At 48.8% G+C, this 21,560-nt stretch overlaps 1 protein-coding gene and 1 long non-coding RNA gene across 20 annotated transcripts in view; both read right to left on the bottom strand.

Annotated features, from left to right (window-relative positions):
* Window positions 1–8,213, bottom strand: part of LOC129620940 (uncharacterized) — a 48,545-nt gene extending 40,332 nt beyond the window's left edge. The window contains exon 1 of the long non-coding RNA XR_008698935.1: window positions 6,880–8,213. This is a non-coding gene — a long non-coding RNA (uncharacterized LOC129620940). The remainder of the gene's footprint in view (window positions 1–6,879) is intronic.
* The window catches only part of SMAD3 (SMAD family member 3), a 126,926-nt gene that overhangs the window by 92,203 nt on the left and 13,163 nt on the right, over window positions 1–21,560 (bottom strand). The window contains exons 1-4 of one of the 19 annotated variants that reach the window (XM_055536787.1): window positions 14,105–15,804; window positions 13,679–13,751; window positions 12,789–13,063; window positions 12,076–12,221 (exon numbers count right to left, since the gene is read on the bottom strand). The exons of 4 other annotated variants lie outside the window; for them this stretch is intronic. Coding sequence is in view for 7 of the 15 variants with exons in the window: in XM_055536782.1 (XP_055392757.1) it covers window positions 13,679–13,737 (59 nt within the window). In the remaining 8 variants the exon portion in view is untranslated. 14 more of the 19 variants (XM_055536782.1, XM_055536781.1, XM_055536780.1 and 11 more) reach the window with 14 other exon arrangements.

Genomic DNA, 21,560 nt, shown 5'->3' with positions numbered 1-21,560 from the left:
TTCATTGCAGTCGTATTCACGATGGCCAGGACATGGAAGCAACCTAAATGCCCATCAAAAGAGGAATGGACGAAGAAGATGGGCTGTGTATATGCAATGGAATATTACTCAGTGGTAAAAAGGAACCAAACTGGGTCATTTGTAGAGATGTGGATAGAACCAGAGATTGTAATGCAGAGTGAAGTAAGTCAGAAAAAGAAAAATAAATATCATATATTAGTATATATATGTGGAATCTAGAAAAGTGGTATAGATGATTTTATTTGCAAAACAAAAATAGAGACATAGAGAGAACAAATATATGGACACAAAGGGGGAAGGGTGGGTTGGGATAAATTCGGAGATTAGTACTGACATATATACACCGTTGACGCTATACATAACATGGATAACTAATGAGAAGCTACTCTACAGCACACGGAACCCTATTCTGTGCTCTGTGGTGAAGTAAATGGAAAGAAATCCAAAAAAGAGGATAGAGACATCCAGCTGATTTACTTTGCTGTACAGTGTCCAATACTTTGGCCATCTGACGTGAAGAGCTGACTCATGGGAAAAGACACTGATGCTGGGAAAGATTGAGGGCAAAAGGAGAAGGCAGCAGAGGATGAGATGGTTGGATGGCATCACTGACTCAATGGACATGAGTTTGAGCAAGCTCCAGGGGATAGTGAAGGACAGGGAAGCCTGGCGTGCTGAGTCCATGGGGTCACAAAGAGGTGGACATGACTGAGCAACTGAACAACAACAACAGTCCAAACTAGCACAACATTGTAAAGCAGCTATACTCCAATAAGAATTAATTTTAAAAGAAAAATAAAATATACACTGTGATAAAATGCACAGAACCAAAAAGTTGCCACTTTAACCATTTTAAGGGGCACAATCCAATGGCATTTAATTCATACAGAATGTTGTGCAACCACCACTTTTATTTAGTTCTAGAACATTTTGATCACCCCTAAAGGAAAGCCTGTACCCATTAGACAGTCACTATACCCCATTCCACCCCATCTCAACCCTCTGGCAACCATTAATCTGCTTTCAGTCTCTATAAATTGACCTATTCTGGACAGTTCATGTCAATGGAATCATACAACACATGGCCTTTTGTGTCTGGCTTCTTGCCCTCAGTATAATGTTTTCAAGGTTCATCCCTGGTGCAGTATGTACTTCATTGCTTGGCTGAAAAAATATTCCATTGTATAAAGGAATATGTTTTGAATTAATGGCCAAGGAAACTATTCATGAACTTCAGCAGTGTTAGCAGTAATAATTAAATAAGATGATCTAGATAAGGTCCCAGACACATACTAAATGCTCAATTAACAGAAGCTTCATTATCTTCAGCCTTCCTGAAGGCTAAAGTTTCTCACAGCAGGGCTCGCTTGAGAATCTCTGACCTGGATGCCTCCCGAGGCACCACCCAGGCCCCAACTTCTTTGAATAAGCGAAGCAAAACACTGCACCCATGTGCTGCAACTTCCCCCAGTTCTCCAGGACATGTGAACCACTCCTCTGAGCAACTGAGGAGTAAACCATCCTTAGGCGCCAACAACACAACCTTGCAAAACAGCGGGGGCCTCTTCTAAGCCGTCTTGCTCCTTGAATGTACCAAAATAAAACATTGCTGGGGACGTAGTGTAATTCTTCATTTTTCAAAATGACTCACAACAGGATTCCTTGAAATGGTTTCCCTGGTATGCTTGAAACATAATTCAATTGACAGCATCACTGTTTCGGCAATAGACCTTCTCCATAAAACAGCGTGTGGCTATTAGGAGTCGGCTCTCATCCTGGAGGACAGGGTTTGTTCCAAGTCAGTGGGACTGATGTTTGCCTTTCCCTCCTCGTAATCAGTGTGCTGCATCTGGAGACAGAAGCCCTGAGCCCTCACCCTACTTCCCAGCCCTGCAACTTTGAACAGCCACCTCCTGGACTGTCACTTCACTTCAGGAATATAGAAGTCGCCCCCACTTTCCCTAGTGCTGGTACCAGAACCAAAAGTGCCACAGAGATGTGAATTACTGTTACTCACAGACCCAGCCACATGTTGTATGATTCCATTCACATGAACTGTCCAGAAGAGGGCAATTCACAGAGAGAGAAAGCAGACTGGGACTTCCTGGGTGGTGCAGCGGCTACGAATCTGCCTGTCAGCTGAGGAAATGGGTTTGATCCCTGGTCCAGGAAGATTCCACATGCTGCAGGGCAACTAAGCCCATGCACCACAACTACTCAGCCCACATTCTAGGGCTCGTAGGCTGCAACTACCGAAGCCTGCATGCCTAGAGCCCATGCTCTGCAAAAAAAGATCCCATGACAAACAGTAGCGTAGACCCCGCTCGCCACAACTAGAGAAGGCCTGTGCAAAGCAATGAAGACCCAGTGCAGCCAAAAATAAATTAATTAATTAAGAGAAAAGAGATTAATCGCTGCTAGGGAAGTGAGATGGGATGGAATGAAGCACAATGACTGCCTAATAGTCCTAGAACTAACTTGTTCTAGGCACAAGTTTTGGGGCACAAGTGCACACTTGTAAGCATTTCAGAACCCTGTCCCACCTTCATGGGTAGCCTGACCTTCTCCCAGCTGGTAACCTCACAGACCAAGGTCACTCTCCCATCCCACACAAGCCCCCTTACTGTCCACATCCAGCCTCCCAGTGGGTCCTCGGAGCTCCCTTAGGGACACGCAGGGGCCTGGATGCCTGCTTCACCTGTCTTCCAGGGGCTGTAGAGGCCTCTACAACCCAAGCAACCCTCCCCAAGTGCTCTGTGGCCAGTCCTCTCCCAGCTCCCATAGCTTGTTTTCTTTAATTAGCTCGCTGTGGCAGGAGAAAAATGCGGCCCCACCCTCGAAATGAGCAGATCTGGGCCTCAAATGTACTCTGTGGTTCGCCTCTGTGCTGCCAAGCTGTTAGCCGGGAGTGACAAGCTACCGGAGCTTAATAGGCAGGGGCTGGTGAGAAACCCTGCTCCAGTAAGAGAGGCCTTTCTCGTCCCAGCATCTGACGTTTCTCGCCAACAAAGCTGGGCTGCACCCCTTCTCAAGTCCCTGAAACCTGCCATTGTGGTTCAGGGGACAATTCCAAATTCTGCTGGTTTGCTTTCTTTTCCCTCCCTCCTTCCTTCTTTTTTAATCTGCTCCTGGGACAGTTCATCGTCCATCTCTGATCTCAGAGATCAAGGACTTTGCCCACGCAAAGTAGCTGATGCTCATCTCCTGATACTAGTGAGCCACGTTTCAACCAAGACTGAGAATTCACCAGGGAGTTCACACAGCACCCCGAGTCTAAGCTAAAGGAAGATATCTACCCATGTCATCTCAAACGCTGTGGAAGGCAGGCAGACCCATTTCACAGATGAATGAAGGGAGGCTTGGTGGGGAAAGGACTGTCAAAAGTCAAGTGACTCAGGATGACAGAGGGTGGAAGGACAAGGACCCAGATCTTCCAACTCCAAGCACGACAATGTTTCTCTCATTCTGATAAACTTCTAAAACAGTCTGCAGAGCTACTTAGGAGTCAGGCTTCCCAGGCACTCCTCCTCCCAGGCCCTCTCCAGGTAGACCTTGAAGACTGGGGTCCCAAATGCTACTCCTTTGGTCCTAGAACCTCGAAGGATTGATTATTTTTCACCATCATGACCATTGCTATCATTTATTCAACACAATGTACCAGTCCTGATTTAGTTCCTTCCCCTGAGTTCATTTCATACCATTTTACAGATGGGGAAATCGAGGGTCCAGGGGGCTTGAACAACCTGCCCAAGGTCCTGCAGCTAGTTAAGACATGGAGACACGATTTGACCCAAGAATTCCGCCTCCAGGTAGCTCACACTCTTCACAACTACATTGTAACTGAGAGACTAAGGATTGTCCAATGAGGAGACTGACACAGGAAGAAACAACTTGCCCTAGGAGACCAAGCCAGAGGTGGAATCCTAACTGGGGCCTCTCTCTCAGCCATTGCTGGCTCAAGCCCCTGCACTGGGATGCTTAATAATTCACAAGAGTGAATGCACAGCACGCTCCCAAAACACCTCCAACAAGGGTATCTTTGTAGCTTCTGAGAATTCTCAGCTGTGAGGTCCATCCACGGCAGACCCACCATCACCTGGAACAGCCTGGAATCTTTAGCACAAGTGCCAATGTTCACTTATCCATAAGTTGTTTCTTGGTTCTACAACCTGGAACAGAGTGAATCTAGCAAAGGACCTGTGTGTATAAGATCAGTCTGAGGCCCCCAGCCCCAGGAGTCATCCAGTGTCAGCCACATAATTTGTGGGACTCTAAGCAAAATGAAAATGTAGAGACCTCAGAGCAAAAAGCAGGAAGAAATGTCATTAATGGTACTAAATGTAAAATATTTCCCCTTTCTTCCAGTGTCTCTCTCTGGACTTGTGATAATGGGTTTTGGCTTGTTTTTGCTATTTAATACCATCCTAAGTCAAGAAAAACTACAATTTTAAATTATTGGCATGAATTTTGCCATTCATGTTTACATTGTGCAATGCCAAGTTTTGAATACAAACAAAAGAACACTTAACTAGTATGTGAAATCATCAAAATCACACTATTTGTATTTCGTAGCTTGGTGCTGTATGCTCATTCGTGTCTGACTCTTCGCAACCCCCATGAACTATAGCCCACCAGGCTCCTCTGTCCATGGAATTTTCCAGGCAAGAACACTGAGTGGGTCACCATTTCCTCCTCCAGGGGATCTTCCCAACCCAGGGATCCAGTCCACATCTCTTGAGTCTCCTGCATTGGCAGGCGGACTTTGCCACTAACCATACATACATACCCACCACACATCGTATGACCAACCAGAGCAAGAGCACCACTGCATAAACTAACTCAGCTGTTTTCACTTCACTTCTTGATACGTGCACATTCTACCAACACTCCCCCCGGCTGCTTACTGATGCACAGGGAAAAGGCACCGTGGGCTGCCTGATCTTTCCTTGTATGTCATCATTTTCAGGGTAAGTGATTGGCTAGCACAGAGAAGTCACATGAGTAAGAAAGTATATGATGAGATTCTTTGGTGGTTGATGTTTCTTAGAATGACATCACTTTCTGTATCTCAAACAAGCTCTGGTTCAAACTCAGGACTATCATGGGCTTCCCAGTTCTTGGAATAGCTTCAGAACAATAAAGATGAAACAGGTATCTTCCAGTTATTCATAACAAGCTCCTTTCTACAACACCTGAGTTTATGGAAAGCCTCTATGAATGAGGGGCTTGTTGCCAGGGAAACCAACCTTATGATTAGAAGGTAAGAACTTTCAGCCTCAGCCCCTCAACTCTGCCCCCAACCCCAATCACCAATGGTCAATAATTTAATCAATCAAGTCTTCATAATGAAACCTCCATAAAAACCCACAAGGACTGGGTTCAGAAAGCTTGCAGGTTGGTGAACACATGGAAATGAGCAGACAGCTGTGCATCCAGAGCATGGATGCTCCGAGCACCTTCCCACATACTTGCCCTGTGCATCTCTTCCATGCGCTTGTTCTCGAGTTATACCCTCTAACAATAAACCAGAAGATGTTTTCCTGTGAGCCGCTCCAGCAAATTAACTGAACCCTAGGAGGGTGTGGGGGAAAGCTCTGATCAATAGCTGGTAGGTGAGAAGCACAGGTGTCAACCTGGACTTGTAACTGTTGTCTGAGGTGGGGGAGGCTGAGACTGAGCTGTTATCTGTGGGATCTGACGCTTCCTGCAGGTAGAGAGGGTCAGAATTGCCTGAAACTGCTCCTATCTAGCTGGGTGTGGGGAGATCGCCATACAGCACCCCAACACACACACATACATACACACAGTGATCAGAAGCATCAGAAATGAAGTTTTCTGTGAGTAGGGTGTGAAGAGTAGACAAGTGGAAGCATTTTCCAGACACCCCTCTAGGCAGCCCTGATGTCCTCCTCGAGACTGGTAGCAGAGCTGGGTAAAAACTCAAGTGCACTGAAGTCCAGAAAAAGTAAGAAAAAAAGAGTGACTGACTCCAAAGGTTCTAGAACATCAAGTCAGTTGCAACCTGCAACTTTAAATAAAGGATTTATTTAAAGAGTTTTAAATAAACTCTTTTTAAAGAGATTTAAATAACGAGTTACTGGAAAGGCTTCTCTGAGACACCTGTTATAAAGGTATTGGGCAGCATCCTTGCCTAGATGAGTGCAGCCCACCTGCTTCCCTAAATGCCTGTGAAGCAGACCTGAGGTAATTACGATCCTCAGACCATCTGGGCTATATTACAAATGATGTGTATCATTGTGTTAAAAGCTCAGGTCCTGCCTCCAGCACAGTTATTTAGTGTCCTCAGGACCTGCCCAAGCAGGCCCGGTTCTGTGTTATCACACCCTGCCCTGGCACAGCCTTGTCCTCAGGGCAGCGATTCTGAGCAGAGCTGGAAGAGTAAGATTGTTTAGTGCTGAGTCTATCTTAGGAGGAGGCTAGGCAGATGCCCTCAACCCTGCCCGGGGGGAATCACCAGGTGGGAAGACAGCCCCGGCTGACCCCCAAGTGTGGGATGAACGGAAGCAGTGGGTGCTCCCCTCTTAGAGCCTTCACATCCCAACCTGATGTCACTTCTAGCTACAACCCAAACAAGAGGATAATGTTTGCTGGTTGGAGGAGGACGCGTCTTCTGACCTGCCCCAGCCTTAGGCTGATTCGCTGGACCTGTCACATACAGATCACCCCACGCTGGTCATCTCACATAGACCCACTGACCACCTGTGGACCCCCCACAGAACGGCTGGAAAAGGATCTGGAAAACTGCCAAGTGGTGGCTATGCCTGGATCTGGAAACACCCTGGAACCATGCAAAGAGCCCTGGACCAGAAAGGATGCAAACGGGGCTCAGATACCCACCCTCAGACAAACCATTCGACTGCTCGGAGCCCCAGCTTCTTCGGCCGTCCAGTGCGGAAGGAGTCCGAGTATGCAGAAGGACGGCGGCTGGTCCTTCCACTGGCCCAAGAGGCCTCTCACAGGTGCTGCCAGGAGTAGTGAAGTGGGAACCTGGCTGCCTGGGTTTCTGTTGGGCAGCCAGCCTCCCCACCGGCCCTGATTGGCTCCTCAACTGCACCCACAACACTTGTGGGTGTGAAACATCATCAGAAGCCAGCAGGAGCCCTTACCCAGTTCCTCTTTCCCTTCTTAGCAACAGCAATGCTGCGGATGGCTCTGGGGCCAAGTGGGCCTCCATCTGTGCCCTCAGGACCAGTTTTGTTTACATCCTTCCTCTTAAGCTATCTGGGCCTCAGCTACTTCTTGGAAGTCTCAGTCCTTGGTAGGGCTGCTGGGAGGACCGAAAGACTAAAATGTGCGGAAGACCCTGGCCTGGTACCTTCCTACAGGTCACGGTTAGAATGAGGATCCACCCAGATTGCCTGCCTTCGCTAAAGGAAGCCCCTCCTGCGTTGGGAACAGAGTATGAGGCTTATGGAGATAGCAAGGCGGACGAAGGGCCCAGTGGAGATGTGAACCCTAAAGTGTCATACTCAAGGGGCCCACTAAGGTTCAAGCCAGATTCCACATCCATCACTCCACCTGATCTGCACCACGGTCAGCAAGCATAGAGGCTTTACAGACAAGAAAAGCGCGGCTCAGAAAGGTTAAGTGACATGCCCAAGAAGACACAGCCAGCTCAGGAAGCCGGGGTCCTGAGGCTCCTTTCCATGACACCAAGTGGTGAACAAGAAAAGAGGGACAAAACAGTGGTAATCACAGGGTCAGAGCAGCACCTCTAATAACAAGGGCAGGGAAGGGAAGCTTGACTATAGATACGGAACTCTCAGTCCAAGATTCCTACTGCCTTAAAGCTCCCTTTCAGCCTCCCAGTGCTCATCACTGACTTTCGGACCACAACCCTCAGGTAGTAGGGCCAGGGCCAACTTCCTATGGCCCAGATGCCGGCTGCTATTGCCACATTTCCTTCCCTAAAGCTCTAGAAGACCCAACATATAGGAAACATCATGCCCGTTATTGAATCCTCAGAACACTGCCAATGATAAGATTTCATATTTTTAGCTGTTGAACAAATGAGAAATGAATCACCCAGGAGCTTAAGGGCAAGAGAAGGCTTGACCCTAGAGGTGAACAGCCCTGGAGTCTGGGGCCTTTTCTGTCACACCACACAGCTCTGGATAAAGACCCTGGACCAACAGTACCCTCGGTATCCTGTCCCCACCTTTAATGGGGTGCAGCATCACCTGTAACAGAGGCTCTCCAGTTTTAACGTGCGTCAGCATCTTTCAGAGGAAACAGACTTCTGGGCCACACCCCAGGGGTTCCGAGTTGGGAGGTCTTGCTTGGTAAAGCCTGATACTCTTCATCCCCAACAAGATGTAGAGACTTGCTGGCTGGTGACCACACTTTGAGAACTGCTGATTTATCATGCATTTAAGCTCTCTCCGAACAGCTGAGGAATGGTTAACTCTGGCATATCCACTTGAGATAATGTGTAATTATGAAGACCATGGGGAAATGCTTAAGACAACATCAAATCAGGACAGGAGGCTGGCTCCCTAGGCTGGTCCAGATGCTGTGTGTCCTCTGATCCCTTTTCATCCTCCAGTCCTCTGCTGTGTATCCCCAGGGCTGATCCCTAACAACAGGGGGCAACTGGGGAGTTTGGACAACAGCACAACTCATGGGAGGGTGGAGGGCAGGAGGCAGGGAGCAGCCGGGGTGTTTCTCCCCTCTCCCCGTTTCTGCCTTGGGTGGGCACTTCTAGAAGCAGCTGCATCTGTTCTAGATAGGTGGCCCACCAGTGACCCTTGACCTTGGGCTCTGGGCAGAACACATCTTCCCTTTGTCCCTCCAGCCTAGAAGCAGCTTTCCTGCTACTGAGCTCTAGGTCGCCTCCCCTTCCCACGTTTGGCTTCTTGGCTTCTTTATCACCTGCATAATGAAGGCCCATATTAAATTCCCTTTGAGGTAAGTACTTGATGGTGTTCCTGCTTTCCTGGTTAGACTGACTAATGTACTCTGATTACAGCTACACAAAAACGCTTATGCCGACGGACAACTCTAGAAGGTAGTAGGGAAAAATTAAAAGAGGTAACAAGGTGAAGCTTGTCTTCCAAAAATGTAAGAATGTCAGTTATTTATTATCAATGACTAATATTTAAAAACTGGTCCTAAGCACATGGTTTAAGAGAAAACAAGGAAAAGAAAGAAAGAAAGAAAAAGAGAAACAGCTCTTTCTTTCATAAGGAAAAGGTTGGGGAGCCAGGAGTCCATGACAACAATCTAAGGAGAACAAACCCTTTACCTTCATTTCTAAAAACACCTTCTCTTAGAGAAACCATGGCCACAGCCACAATGATACTAGCAGTTCCCCCTGAAAGTACCGGTGGTTATCTGGGGGTGAGTGACTCACTTGTTAAAGAGGTCACATATCATCACAAAGCTGGTCTCTGGGGCAGAGCGGGTCACACTGGACAACTGCCCAAACCACCTTCAACCCTCATTACCATGGAGGCAGCTCCCACCTCAGGTCAGAAACCTGGGACCCATTCGAGAAATCCCTTTAGAGGAGACCAGGGTCCAGAGACTGCTGGGAGGGCAGGAGTAATGAAAGAAGATGTTCTAAAACTCAAAAGGATTCTGTTCAAGCCACATCCACCAAACACAAGGGCAGCAATGTGTGTGTGCCTGGGGAACGGGGCGGGGGGCGGGTATCTTATTTTCCCAGCATTTGTAGGGCTTTTCTCTCCCAAAGAGCACAATTAAAATCAAAAGCAAGGCTCCACAAAACCAGATGGTAACAATATAAGAAATTATGCTGGATTCCTGCGTTGAACTCAAGGCTGAACACTGCGGCAGACAAGCAAATGCTCAAGTGGGGAGGGAGGTTCTTGGCCTTGGACCAAACACAGTTTGGTGGTCTGTTTATAATATTTTAGCCTGACAGCACTGCAGAGAATGGACCACGAGGCTCACCGCTATAATGGGTTACTTTCAACCCCAAGCCAAAGATGATTTAAAGCCCTAGGGAAATGGGGGTGGGGTGGGGAACGCAACAGAGAGAAGCATCAAGGGCTTTACGAGAAATGTACATCTACTCTTGAAAACTCTGAGTGGAACATCTCAGCGTCAGAACCATGCTTACCATCAAGAATACTTGGAAAACCAGGACTAAGCTTACAACAGCTCACGTGGAGCAAGCATCAGAAAGTCTTTACTGCCCTGCCCTAGCCTCCCATCCATTCTCCTCGTCCCAAGAAACGGACATCAGAGACCTCACATCTTCATCCCTGGGAGCTGGTTGACTCTACGTCATAAGGCAAGTAACTCCTCAGGGACAGGGCTGTTTGGCCAGGGTGTAAACTAACAAGAAAAGCTACCCCAAGTTCAGGCAAAGCACAAGCAAACAAAACACCCACACAGGATCAAGAGATTCGGCACCATCTCCAGCTTTGCCCCTCATCCACTGTGAGCTGGGGCAAGTCCCCGTGCCTCTCGGAGCCTCAGTTTCCATCTGTGAAAGGGGCTGGACTAGATACCTATCAAGTCAATTCACCAGGGGAGTCACTCCTGTGTAGACCCAGTCGATGGCCCATGCTTCTGAAGGACAGACAGAGTACCCCCAAAGTGCGGGTCAAAGTGCTAAAGTGACTATCCTAAGAGCCTAAGTTGGGACCGTCAGCAAACCTGCCAGGCTCCAGACTCCGGGTCTTCCTACCACCCGAGGGGAGGTGCCCCACTCTCAAGTGCTGCCTTCCTGCACATGCCCTGCAGAGTCAGCCTCTCTCAGTCTGACCCAAGCAGCCTGTCCCCACTCCCTCGGGGTGGCCCTTCCTCAGTCTGAGTGTGCCTCCTCCTCACACGTGGGTCCAGGCTTCCACACAGGGCAGGTCAGGAACCACGACCCTGTGTGGCTTCAGAGGCAAGAACAGCAAAACCCAATGCCTCCAACTGTTGGTTTCACCACCCACCACCCCCGCGGGACTCTCACTTCCCCATCCACTGCTGCTACCCGCTTCCCACTGGCCTGATGACCAGATGCGGGGCCCTGCGCCAAGTCACTCAGCATCTCCAGGCCTCCATTTGTTCATCTGGACCAGCATCGACTTCCACAGATTGTCACAGAGATGAAATAAAATCAGGTATGTGACACAGAGATAAAATGAGATCAGGTCTATGAGAGCTCTGTGTAAACTGTAAAATACAGTACATCAAAGGCCATGGGGGGCTTCCCTGGTGGTCCAGTGGTGAGGAGTCTGCCTTGCAAGGTGGAGGATGCCACTTCCATCCCTCATCTGGGCAAATCCCGCAGGCTGTGGGGGAACCAAGCCCATGCACAACTGCTGAAGCCTGCACACCCTAGGGCTTATGCTCCGCAACAAGAGAAGCCGCTGCAACGAGAAGCCCACGTACTGAAACTAGCGAGTAGCTCCTGCTTGCCGCAACTAGTGAAAGCCTGCGTGCAGCAATGAAGACCCAGCACATCCATAAATAAATAGTTGTGTTTTTTTTAATGTGCTGGTGGTGGTGTCTCCCCTTCCCAGTGACAGCAGCTGGAAAGAGAGTCCATTGTCATTGGAGGGATGCACTGAGAAACCTCGTGAGCACACACACCTGTGCACTGACGTTTGCGGCCACGCGGTGCAGCAAAAGAACGACCCTGTCAAAGCAGAGGAGGAAGGGCCACATGAACACTCAGATGGTCCCTGTCACCTAGAAGACGGATGAGACCACATCTCTGCCGCCCCCCATCCCAGGGCTGCTGTGAAGGAAGACAGTGGGAAAGTGCAAACTCTCCGTCCTCCCCGCAGGAACGGGGAGATGAAGGTAACAGCTAGAGGATGCTTGGCTGCCTTTCTTGCTCTTCAGAATCACCCAAGGAGCTCACAGAAAGGAAAAAGCGGGAGAAAGGATAGCGCATTGAAAAAACAGCTGGGGAGCATGGCTGGGCAGGCAGAGCTGACCAGGAAGGAGGAGGGTATGGGTTTTTGGGGTGTTTCTCTTATCTTTCAGGGGCTTCTAATCTGGTGTCTTTAGAAACACAAAAACAAGAGCAGCCATTTCCCCAAGGAAAACAAAAACAAAAACACCTACCTTGTGAGAGAAAGTTGTTGGCTTGTTCACGCTCAGGACCGTGCTGGGGGTCATAGAGTTTCCTGGGGTCTCCTGGGAGCTCTGTGGGGCCGGGTGCTGAGGGTCCCTGGGGAAGGGCTTGCCCTTCTCAGTTCACTGAGCTCTCTCTGTTCACACAAGGATGCCCAACAGAGGTTTGAGCGACCCCGTCCATACCATGTGCTTCTGGGTGCTGATAGACCCCAGGTGTGAGCCGCGGTGGGCGCCAGTCCCCTCCACCCTCCCCAGAACAGCTGCTCCCTGGTTCGTGGAGGTGGGGCGGGTTCTGAAACAGCCTTCCTAAAGCTGTGCCCAACTACAACGTGTGAAAAAGCAGCAAAATACCGCGTGTGTTTCCTTCAAGCCCGCCCCCACCACGCAGCCCCATAGCTCTGCTGCTCTTGTGGGTTTCTCCCCAGCTCTGCCCCCTCCGCTCCTGCACGGATGCTCACTCACACTCATCGATGCATTCCACCTGGCCTCTACCCCGGGGTTTCCCTGGTGGGCTTCCCCAGCCCCTGCCTGCCCCACTGCCCTAACCCCAGCTGACAGGTAAATCAAAGAACACGAGATCCACCAAGCAGTTCCCACTTAACAAGAGCTGACCCTCATGTGTGCCCCGCCTCCAAGCCATAGTCTCAGAGAATTAGTTCTAGGCTGGGGCTTCCCTGATGGCTCAGTGGTGAAGAATCTACCTGCAATGCAGGAGACCCAGGTTCGACCCCTGGGTCGGGAAGATCCACTGGAGAAGGAACTAGCAGCCCATTCCGTTATTCGAGACTGGGGAATCACATGGACAGAGGAGCCTGGTGGGTTACAGTCCACAGGGTGGTAAGAGTCAGACCGGACTGAGGCAACTGAGCACCACTGGGGCACTGGACGCCTCTGACCACCCGAGCAGAACTCCACACAGGCAAAGGGGCAACAAAGAAAACAGACCCCGGACCAGAATGACACTGCATGAAGCCTCCTGCGATAAAGGGAGAGAAACAAATAAACGCATAGCCACTCCCACCTTGAGCTCCAGGTCTCTGTTTTTATTCTTCTAGATGAGCTCCAGGAATCACTGCTGAGCTGTCAATCAGCTGGGCCAGAGGAACTCTAAGAACTCGGATGGAAAGCATGGCTTCCCAAGGGCCTGGCTTGCTCCGCCCCAACCCCCTCTCCCAGCAGAGCTGGTATCATAGCAAAACAATTTCAAAGCACAGAGACCATAAACACCAAATTAAAAGGTAAAGTAAAAAAGGGAGGAGATGTTTACTGGAAACTTAAGTTCTACTGCCCAGAAAAAAAAATATAGGTCTTTTTTTAAACACACATACACCAACACACACACATATATATAAAGCCTCTGCCACCCACCTTAAGAAATATGTACTTTGCTCTATATATGGCTTTCTTATCTGCCCTCGATTATGCTCAGTTCATAACCGTGAAGCCTGAAATAATTACCCACAGAGAAATAATAGCCTTGGCCCCAGTCAGGGCCTAACAAAGCCAGTCCTGTATTTACCAATGATCATACAACTCACTCGCAGGACAAACTTGAGTTTGCTGATGCACAGATAATCATTCCCATCCATACCTGAAATGCAGCCACTGCTGAGAGGGTGCCAGGTGGCTACTGGAACCAAGAACAATCATCTTACATGGTATTTCTGGGATAGAAAGGAAAGGAGTTCCAGCTGAAACTAGGCAGGAAATCAAGGTGGGCAGATGGTAATCATCAAAGCAGGGGGCTGGCAAAGACCACCCCTCTCTTGCAGGAGAAGGAAAAAGCTAAAGGAAAATTGACTCCTGAAAGCAGAGAATTTTGAGGGGGGCAAGAGCATACAGTCCTTCTTACTAGCAAGGGGGTGCCCCTCGGGGCTGCTCCCCAAAGACAATCAACATGTTAGAAGCAGGGGGACAGGCCCAGGAGTTTCCTTTTCGCTAGCTCACATCCTTGACTGGACCTGATCTGCCCTACCGCACCTCCACTGCCCCTCCCTCTGAACCTCTGCGTCCTCACCATGTTCTTGAAACACAGAAGGCCTTCAGATTGGTTGCCCAAATGTTCCTTCAAGTTCCCCTGTAAGATACTATGGAAAAACCTCAATGAACATTTTGGCCCACCCAATACTATCCCACACTTGTGCAATCAAACCCCAAGTCAGATGGTAAGCTGTCTGAGGGCAGTGGCCATATTTGCCATTTCTCTGAGCACCTTGCTCCATAAATATTAAGTGACTGATGGATTCTTGCCTGAGAAACAGCAACCTCCATCTGGCATCTGTGTCTACACCCACAACTCAAACCCTGTCACTGAAAAAGCTCTTGAACCCCACTCCCCTATTTGCAAGACCCTTTGGGGTGCATCAGTACTGACCAGGTCTCCTCCCTCCTGAAGCTCATTTCACACCCAATAAGTCATCACCTTTGCAATCCCACCACCATCACAAAATGCCCTCTTCTCTGCCTGAAAAAATATTAGAACTGAGCTGTGCTTTCCCATTAAAGTCTGACCTGGACAGCCCCTCGGATTCCTTCGGCAGTAGAGATGGAGTCCCCGCAAGGAACTATGAATGACTGGGCATAAACAGGAGTGTTTTATGCCGCAGCTAAAGGGAAAGAACACTCACCAAGGCACAGGGACCACCACAGGACATACTCTCACAGCCCCTAGCACCCACCAGGGCACTGCCAAGGTAACACTAAGGTATGCCAGCATTGGCTGAGGCCTCTGACTTAGCTTCACGACAGAAGTGTGGGTGTGTGTAATAGTATGTTTAATCCATTCCTGCTCCGCCTCTGCCCTTGCCACCACCCTCCGCCCCACCTTAGTACTCTGAGTTTCCCAAGCAGAAATAACCAACTACAGATGGTTCCACTCCTTCAGAGATGTTTGAGAAACCACTGACCCAGAGATAGGAGAAAACTGAGGCTCCAAACCTCAGGGCAACTATCCACCATCGGCAGCTGTGATTACCCAATCAACATGCTTCTAGAACTTTTTTCTGTGTACATGCGCTTTTTCTTTTTAAACCAACCACTATCACTTTTCCCCAAGAAGAGATGCCCGAAACACTGAACCACAGCTTTACTTAAGCTCTAGAGCTGGGGTTTCCCTGGTGGTTCAGTGGTTAGGAATCTGCCTTCCAATGCAGGGTGTGTGGGTTTGATCCCTGGTCAGGGAACTAGATCCCACATGCCACAGGGCAACTAAGCCCGCATGCCTGAACTACCGAGCTCACACTCCACAAGTAAGATCCAGTGTAGCCAAAAAATAAATGTTAAAAAAAAAAATCTAGGACTGTTGATTCTCAATCCTGGCTACACACCAGAGAACTTTAAAAATCCTGATTCCCAGAGCCCACCTGTAGAAATTCTGAATTGGTTTGAGGCATGGTCTAGGTATTGGAATTTTTATAAGCGAGCAAGGTTGAGAATCTTGCATGTTGAGCCCAAGCACCAAATGTGAATCATGAGGAAGCAGGAGTCCCAGCTGCCACAGCTTACTCCTGCACCTCAAACCTCTTTTCATCCTGTCTTCAACGGCAGGCCCCCATCTCCAGCTCCCGGAGCGATGGTACAGTGATCTTGAAACTCCCCAAATGAGTAACAGAGTTGGTCATTTCTTTGAATGCAAGCTTCAGAATTAGAACGTTTAAGGTACAGAAACTTTAAAAATCCTGCTAAGCCAATGCCTTTGGTTTGTCAAGGAGGAAACCAGGGGCCCAGGTAGCAAAGTGACTCACCCAAGGTCATGAAGCTGGTTCACAATGGGACAGGCCTAGAACCCGGGTCTTCCACCTCTAGTTCTCTCTCCGGGACACCAACCAGGAGGTCCTGGGGTGACAGACCCCCAACAAAAGCGAGGTCACAGGAATGGCCACTGTTTACTTCTTGTGTGCTTTTAGTGGCCAGCCCCTCATCACTGCATCTCTGGGAGCCTCTGTCTCTTCGCTGGCCTTAAAACAGCTGAGAGCAAAGATGGTTCTTCTCTTTAAAGATTCCTGAGCATGCCGGTCAAATCATAATCCTCAAAGAATATATTTGCTGGCTGGCTGGAATTTGTGAAAAAAGCCTTTAGAAAAAAGAGTCTACCCAAGTTTTGAAAGAGCGCTCTGTTGAGCTGCGGGTCTGAGAGCCTGAAAAGCAGCAGTGGATTCTGGTTTCTTGTGGATAAGAGAGAGTTGATTGTTAGTTTCAAAATCTCTAACCAACCTGTGAACACGTTTCCCTTCCTTCCTGTATTTTTACGGCACCACGCCTGCAACGCATGCAGCCGGTGGCTAGAAGCACAGGAAGCCTGTGCTTTGGGTTAAATGAGAATTCCTCTCTGCCTACAAGCTGACTTCCCCTAGCCTGGGCATAGGGAACAGATCTTCATCAGGTGAGCCTTGTTTCAACACAAGCCTGGCAGCTCCAGGCAGCAGGAGTATACGCAACCATCCAAATCTACAGACCAGTTACAGCCCCTGGACCATAGTGTCTGACAGCACCGCCACCAACTGAAGATACTCAGTAACTATCTGACGGGTTAAGTCACCACTGTAACAATTAATATAAGGAGTAGGCCACCTCTGAAGGTAAAGCATTGGACAAAAAATTAGATTTATCCCCCCGGAAAATATGTGCATCAAGAAAAGAGTGAGGGGACTTCCCTGGTAGTCCAGTGACTAAGACTCCATGCTCTCAACGCAGGGGGCCCAGGTTCCATCCCCGGTCAGGGGGCTAGATCCCACATGCCGAAAGTAAGACCTGGCAGCAATTAAGTGAAAAGCAAGAAGTCAAGGGAGAGAGGGCAAAGAAGTGTGTCATGAAATATTAGAACTGATATAGGCCTTTGAGATTCTCTCTTGGACTTGTCATTTTCTAGATGCAAAGACCGATACTCAGAGAAGCCAAGTGAACTTTCCTGAAGTCAGAAAGCCAAGTTGCATCAAAGAGTGGCCGAGGGCCCTCAACCTCACTGGAGAAACAGGATGACGAGACTGCGGTTCCCTCCTGTGCATGCGTGTCTGTTCTCAGGCTCATTCAGCACTTCATTGACCCTGGAGCTTCAGCAATGACGACGGTGAAGACCTGTGGAGGTCGTGGAAGGAGTATAGACAGCAATAGTCATTGTTCAATTCCAGGCATTTCTGGGATGTTCAGATACAGATGTCCAGTGAACAGCTGAAGCTGAGGGTCTCTAGCTGTGCAGAACTACAGATCTGGAAGTCAGCTCCCCAGGGAAACCCAGGCAGAGGACAAGTACTGCAATTCTGAACTGTGATACCCAGCAGGGTAGAACGAGGTCCAGCCTGTGGTTTGATTTTCTCATAAACGAAGTTAAGGCTGATAGGCAAAAACTAAAAAAACAGAGTGGCCAAAAGGTGACATTCAAAAAGATTCTGGGATCAAAGTCCCTTTGTGAGCACTGTTATTTCACCCTCCTCTGAACGGTAACCACTTCCCACATGAGCCTCAGTAAGGCAACCGTGTAGCCCACAAAAGAGATAGAAATATGACCACACTTCCCTCTTATAAACAGGCGATGGTAAACATCTGAGACCACTGGTCCACAGTCGTGGTTAAACAAAGGGTCAGGGGGCCCCCTGGAATGGCTGTCAGGGCCTCCATCTCCCCACATGCTGACCCTCCTTCTGAGTGGGGACCTTGGACCATTAACTTCAGGGCTCCAGCTGGTCAAACAGAGCCAGCCTCACCCTGGAACCACTTTGTTGGCTTTCACAGCCAGGCTCCCCTGGCCACTACTCCTAAAGACTCAAGAATTTTCAAGGAGAGTAGCTGCCTTGGTGCCTGCCCTGTGCTCAAAAATGCCACTCTGGGGTGGTGGGGAGGGGGGAGGTTCTCGCAAAGCAGGCAGGAGGGCAACACGTCATGCATGTGCTGAACCATGCAATCCCCCCACCCCCACCTTCCTGGAGGGGTAGTGGCGGTAGATTCTCCTTTAAAAAAAAAAAAAGAAAAGTCAAAACTGCAACTCTTTCAATCAAGCAAGAAAAAGAGGCAAAACCTCAAACAAGTATCTTTAATTAGCTTTAAGATGTTCCCTGGGCGGGGGTCCCGGCTCCTAGATCAACAGGAAAATAAACTTTGAGGCCTTGGGACAGACTCTGTTTTCTCTGAATTGGAATGAAAAAGGCTTTGCAGACCTGAAGCCAGTTGTTAGCTGACTGAGACAGAACTCCTCCTGGGTATGCTGTGTCTGCCGAATGTTCCATCAGAAGACGACCCTCAGATTCTATAAATTGGCCAGCACTTTGTTTTTAACCACTGAACATTTATAGAATTCTTATTTCTTCGTCTACATGCTTTCAGAGAAAGTTTCCAGCAACTTCAAAGCCAGTTAGACGCACAAAGACGCTAAACATGCAATTAAATTTCACAGGGTTTTGAAGCTAGAATACCGCAAGAACCTTTAGAAAATTTCCCCTGGGGGCAGGAGGCTCTTAACTCTCTACCCCACCCCCACTCCATACTCAAGGGCAAATTTTTAATCTTCATTTCGTCAACAGGAAAACACGACTGGTAAAGGGGCGGAGATAGAAATCTGAACTGCTTGAAAGACCTGACTTAAGTCAGAAAGTATATAGTCCTCAGATACAGTGTTCAGAGGCTCTGCTGGTCCCCTCAGTGAGTCTCACTTCCATTTGCCCCCCTGAACCCCAATTTCACACCCATTCCTAAGCTGTCCCACAGCAGACTGCTACAACCCACACAGGTGGATGTTCTGAACACAGATAATGGTCTCTCCATCTCGACTGTAAGCTCCATGAGGGCAAGATCTAGCCCTCTGATTGGGTTACCAATGGGACCTCTAAACTCAGCAAGACATCGTTCAAGACATCAACAAGACAAGTGTTCAGGAGTCTCAGAGAAGAAGGAAAACACCAATCAAGTATTAATTGACTTTTACCAAATGCCCAGCAGGTATTACTGTTCATAGAATTCAGCTAGGAAATCAACCCTGAATATTCATTGGAAGGACTGATACTGATGCTCCAATACTTTTTCCACCTGATGCGAAGAGCCAACTCATCGGAAAAGACCCTGATGCTGGGAAAGATTGAGGGCAGGAGGAGAACGGGGCAACAGAGGATGAGATGGTTTGATGGCATCACCAACTCAATAGGCATGAGTTTGAGCAAGCTCCAGGAGTTGGTGATGGACAGGGAAGCCTGGCATGCTGCAGTCCGTGGGGTCAAAAAGTCAGACACAACTGAGTTACTAAACAAGAGCAGGTACTGAGTACCACAATGAGCCAAGGAAACAGCCTGGGTCTTTGACTTTGAGGGACTTGTTACAGTCTAATTTTTGCCACTGGCTGCATGGGACACAATACTGGCCAGTGAGATCCAAGAGGGGTTCTGGGAAAGGTTTCCTTCCTGGCTAAAGAGACCCCCAAGGAGAAGCAGCCTTTCCTGCTGCTGGATGCAACCGTGTAAAGAGGGGAACACCTGGAACAGCTGTGATCGTCAGTGGATCATGAAAGCTGGAGATGGCAGAGCAGAAAGATGGAAGGCTCCCAAGTCCTGCTGGTGCCTGACACCACCCTGCCTCCAGACGTCTTAGAGGCGGTAATAAGCCCCCTCCTCTAAGTGGTGAAGCTGTTTGCTGAGTTTCAGGTTACTTGCAGCCCAAGCATCCTCAGACAGTGAGTATGGGGTAGATCGGAGAGCAAAGGAGCTGGCTGGCTTACTGCAGAATCCAGGCATGAGAAACCGGGGGCCTCGGCTGAGGAGAGGGTGGCGATGGTGAGGACAGCTTGAATTCAGGAAACACAAAAGCGGATTCCAGTCTTACCCACATGATGGCCTAGTCATCTCCATGAAGCCCAGGGCCTAGTTCCCACGCTGACTCTCCAATGAACTGGAACATAAATAATTAATATTCCCGGCCCATCCTCACCCACACACATGCCTGCTTGTGTCTGTGGGGTAAAAAAGAAAAAAAAGGGAAATGCATGTTGTTCTATTTATAAGAAACAGCACAGCCACAAAGGGTGATGACTAGAGCGGCACAGTATCAGCTGAAGTTCTCCAAGCAAGTGCTAAGTTCGGTTTGAATTTACACTTGGCTTCTCTCAGCCTGTAACTGGTCCTCTTCAACACTCCAGCTGCTCTCCTTGGAGCTCATCAGACAGGGCCTTGCCCACAGCAAACAGTTTGGTTGGAGGGTATAGAGAACTCAAGCCCCCTCTCTAGGCTTCCAACAGATTATCTGGGGCAAGAGAGGAAGAATGAGGCTTGGATGATCACAGAAACGAAGCCTGTGAACACGAGGCAGGAGTGAAACATGCAAAGTCTTCCCATGTTCTCCATGGGATTCCACTGGCAGACAGGGTTACTTAGGGCCACGCACCCTGGTACATTCCATGCATTTACCACCATCAAAGAGAAAGAAAAGGCATGCTTGCTGTTATTTTTAATTCCTTCCCCAAAGCCTTCCAAAACTCTTCAGCAGAAGACTGATCCACTAAACCCCCACAGCTCCCAGCCAGTAGTATCTTGGAAACCTTAATGAAAATGGAGCAGGAAGCAGGAGAAGTCAGCTCACAGAAGACTTCACTCCTGGACATGAAATCCCATCTCAGCTGTACTGGACCTGGGGGCATCTCCTGCTTTCCAAAGGGACATGTCTTGATGAGGATGCATATGTTCTAGAGCTAAGTGAACACCCTACCACCCCCTCATTGCCACCCCGACATCCCCCGGACACACCCCCATCTCCACCTCCTGCTTCTTGTCCTTCCCTTCAGGGTGGCCATCAGTGAAGCCAAAGGTTCCCCAGCTCCCACTGCAGCTAAGTAAGCGCTAGTGTTAATTTGACTATTGTAGATTATCTCTAAGGTCTCATCCAGTTTTAAATTATGTTACATTGCCAACTTACTGAATGATCTTAGACAAGTCACCTCACTCAGAACAGCAGTAAACGATCTAGACAGTCCCTGTCTGACACTTTAGCAGCGGCAGAGAAAGCGACTGATGGACCCTCCCAGTTACTCTGGCCAGGTATTGTGATCACTGGCACAGAGGCAGGGTGGCTTAGAGTGACTACCTCTCCAGGTTTGCCTAGATAGTCCAGGTTGACGTCAGTTTCTGGCCATCACTGATAACAGCACTGTCCCCTTTTCACTCTTAGAAGTGTCCTTAGAATTTAACGAATTCTTTGGTCACCCTAGATTCTAAAAGGGACAGAGCTTCAGAGGCAAATCCAGCTCCATCTCTTATCATGAGACCTACAGCAACTTTGCTAAGCAATTTCATGGGTTTTCTTATAAAAAGGAGAACAGTAGCCCTTTCTTGGGGAGCCCTGGGGCAGACAGCTGGGAATGAGAGACCTGAACTCAGACTGCCAGGCTGCTGCTGACTCCTCAAAGCCTGAGCCTCCTCTTCTACAAACATTGGGAACTTATCCTTCCCAGAAGATGGGTAAAGAAGATCAACCAACTGATGAATGGCCCACCTTGGTGTCTG

Source organism: Bubalus kerabau, chromosome 10, assembly GCF_029407905.1.
Source record: "Bubalus kerabau isolate K-KA32 ecotype Philippines breed swamp buffalo chromosome 10, PCC_UOA_SB_1v2, whole genome shotgun sequence".
Taxonomy (NCBI): Eukaryota; Metazoa; Chordata; class Mammalia; order Artiodactyla; family Bovidae; genus Bubalus; species Bubalus kerabau.
Note: the sequence above shows the minus strand (reverse complement) of the source record. Positions and strands in the feature narration are given on the sequence as shown.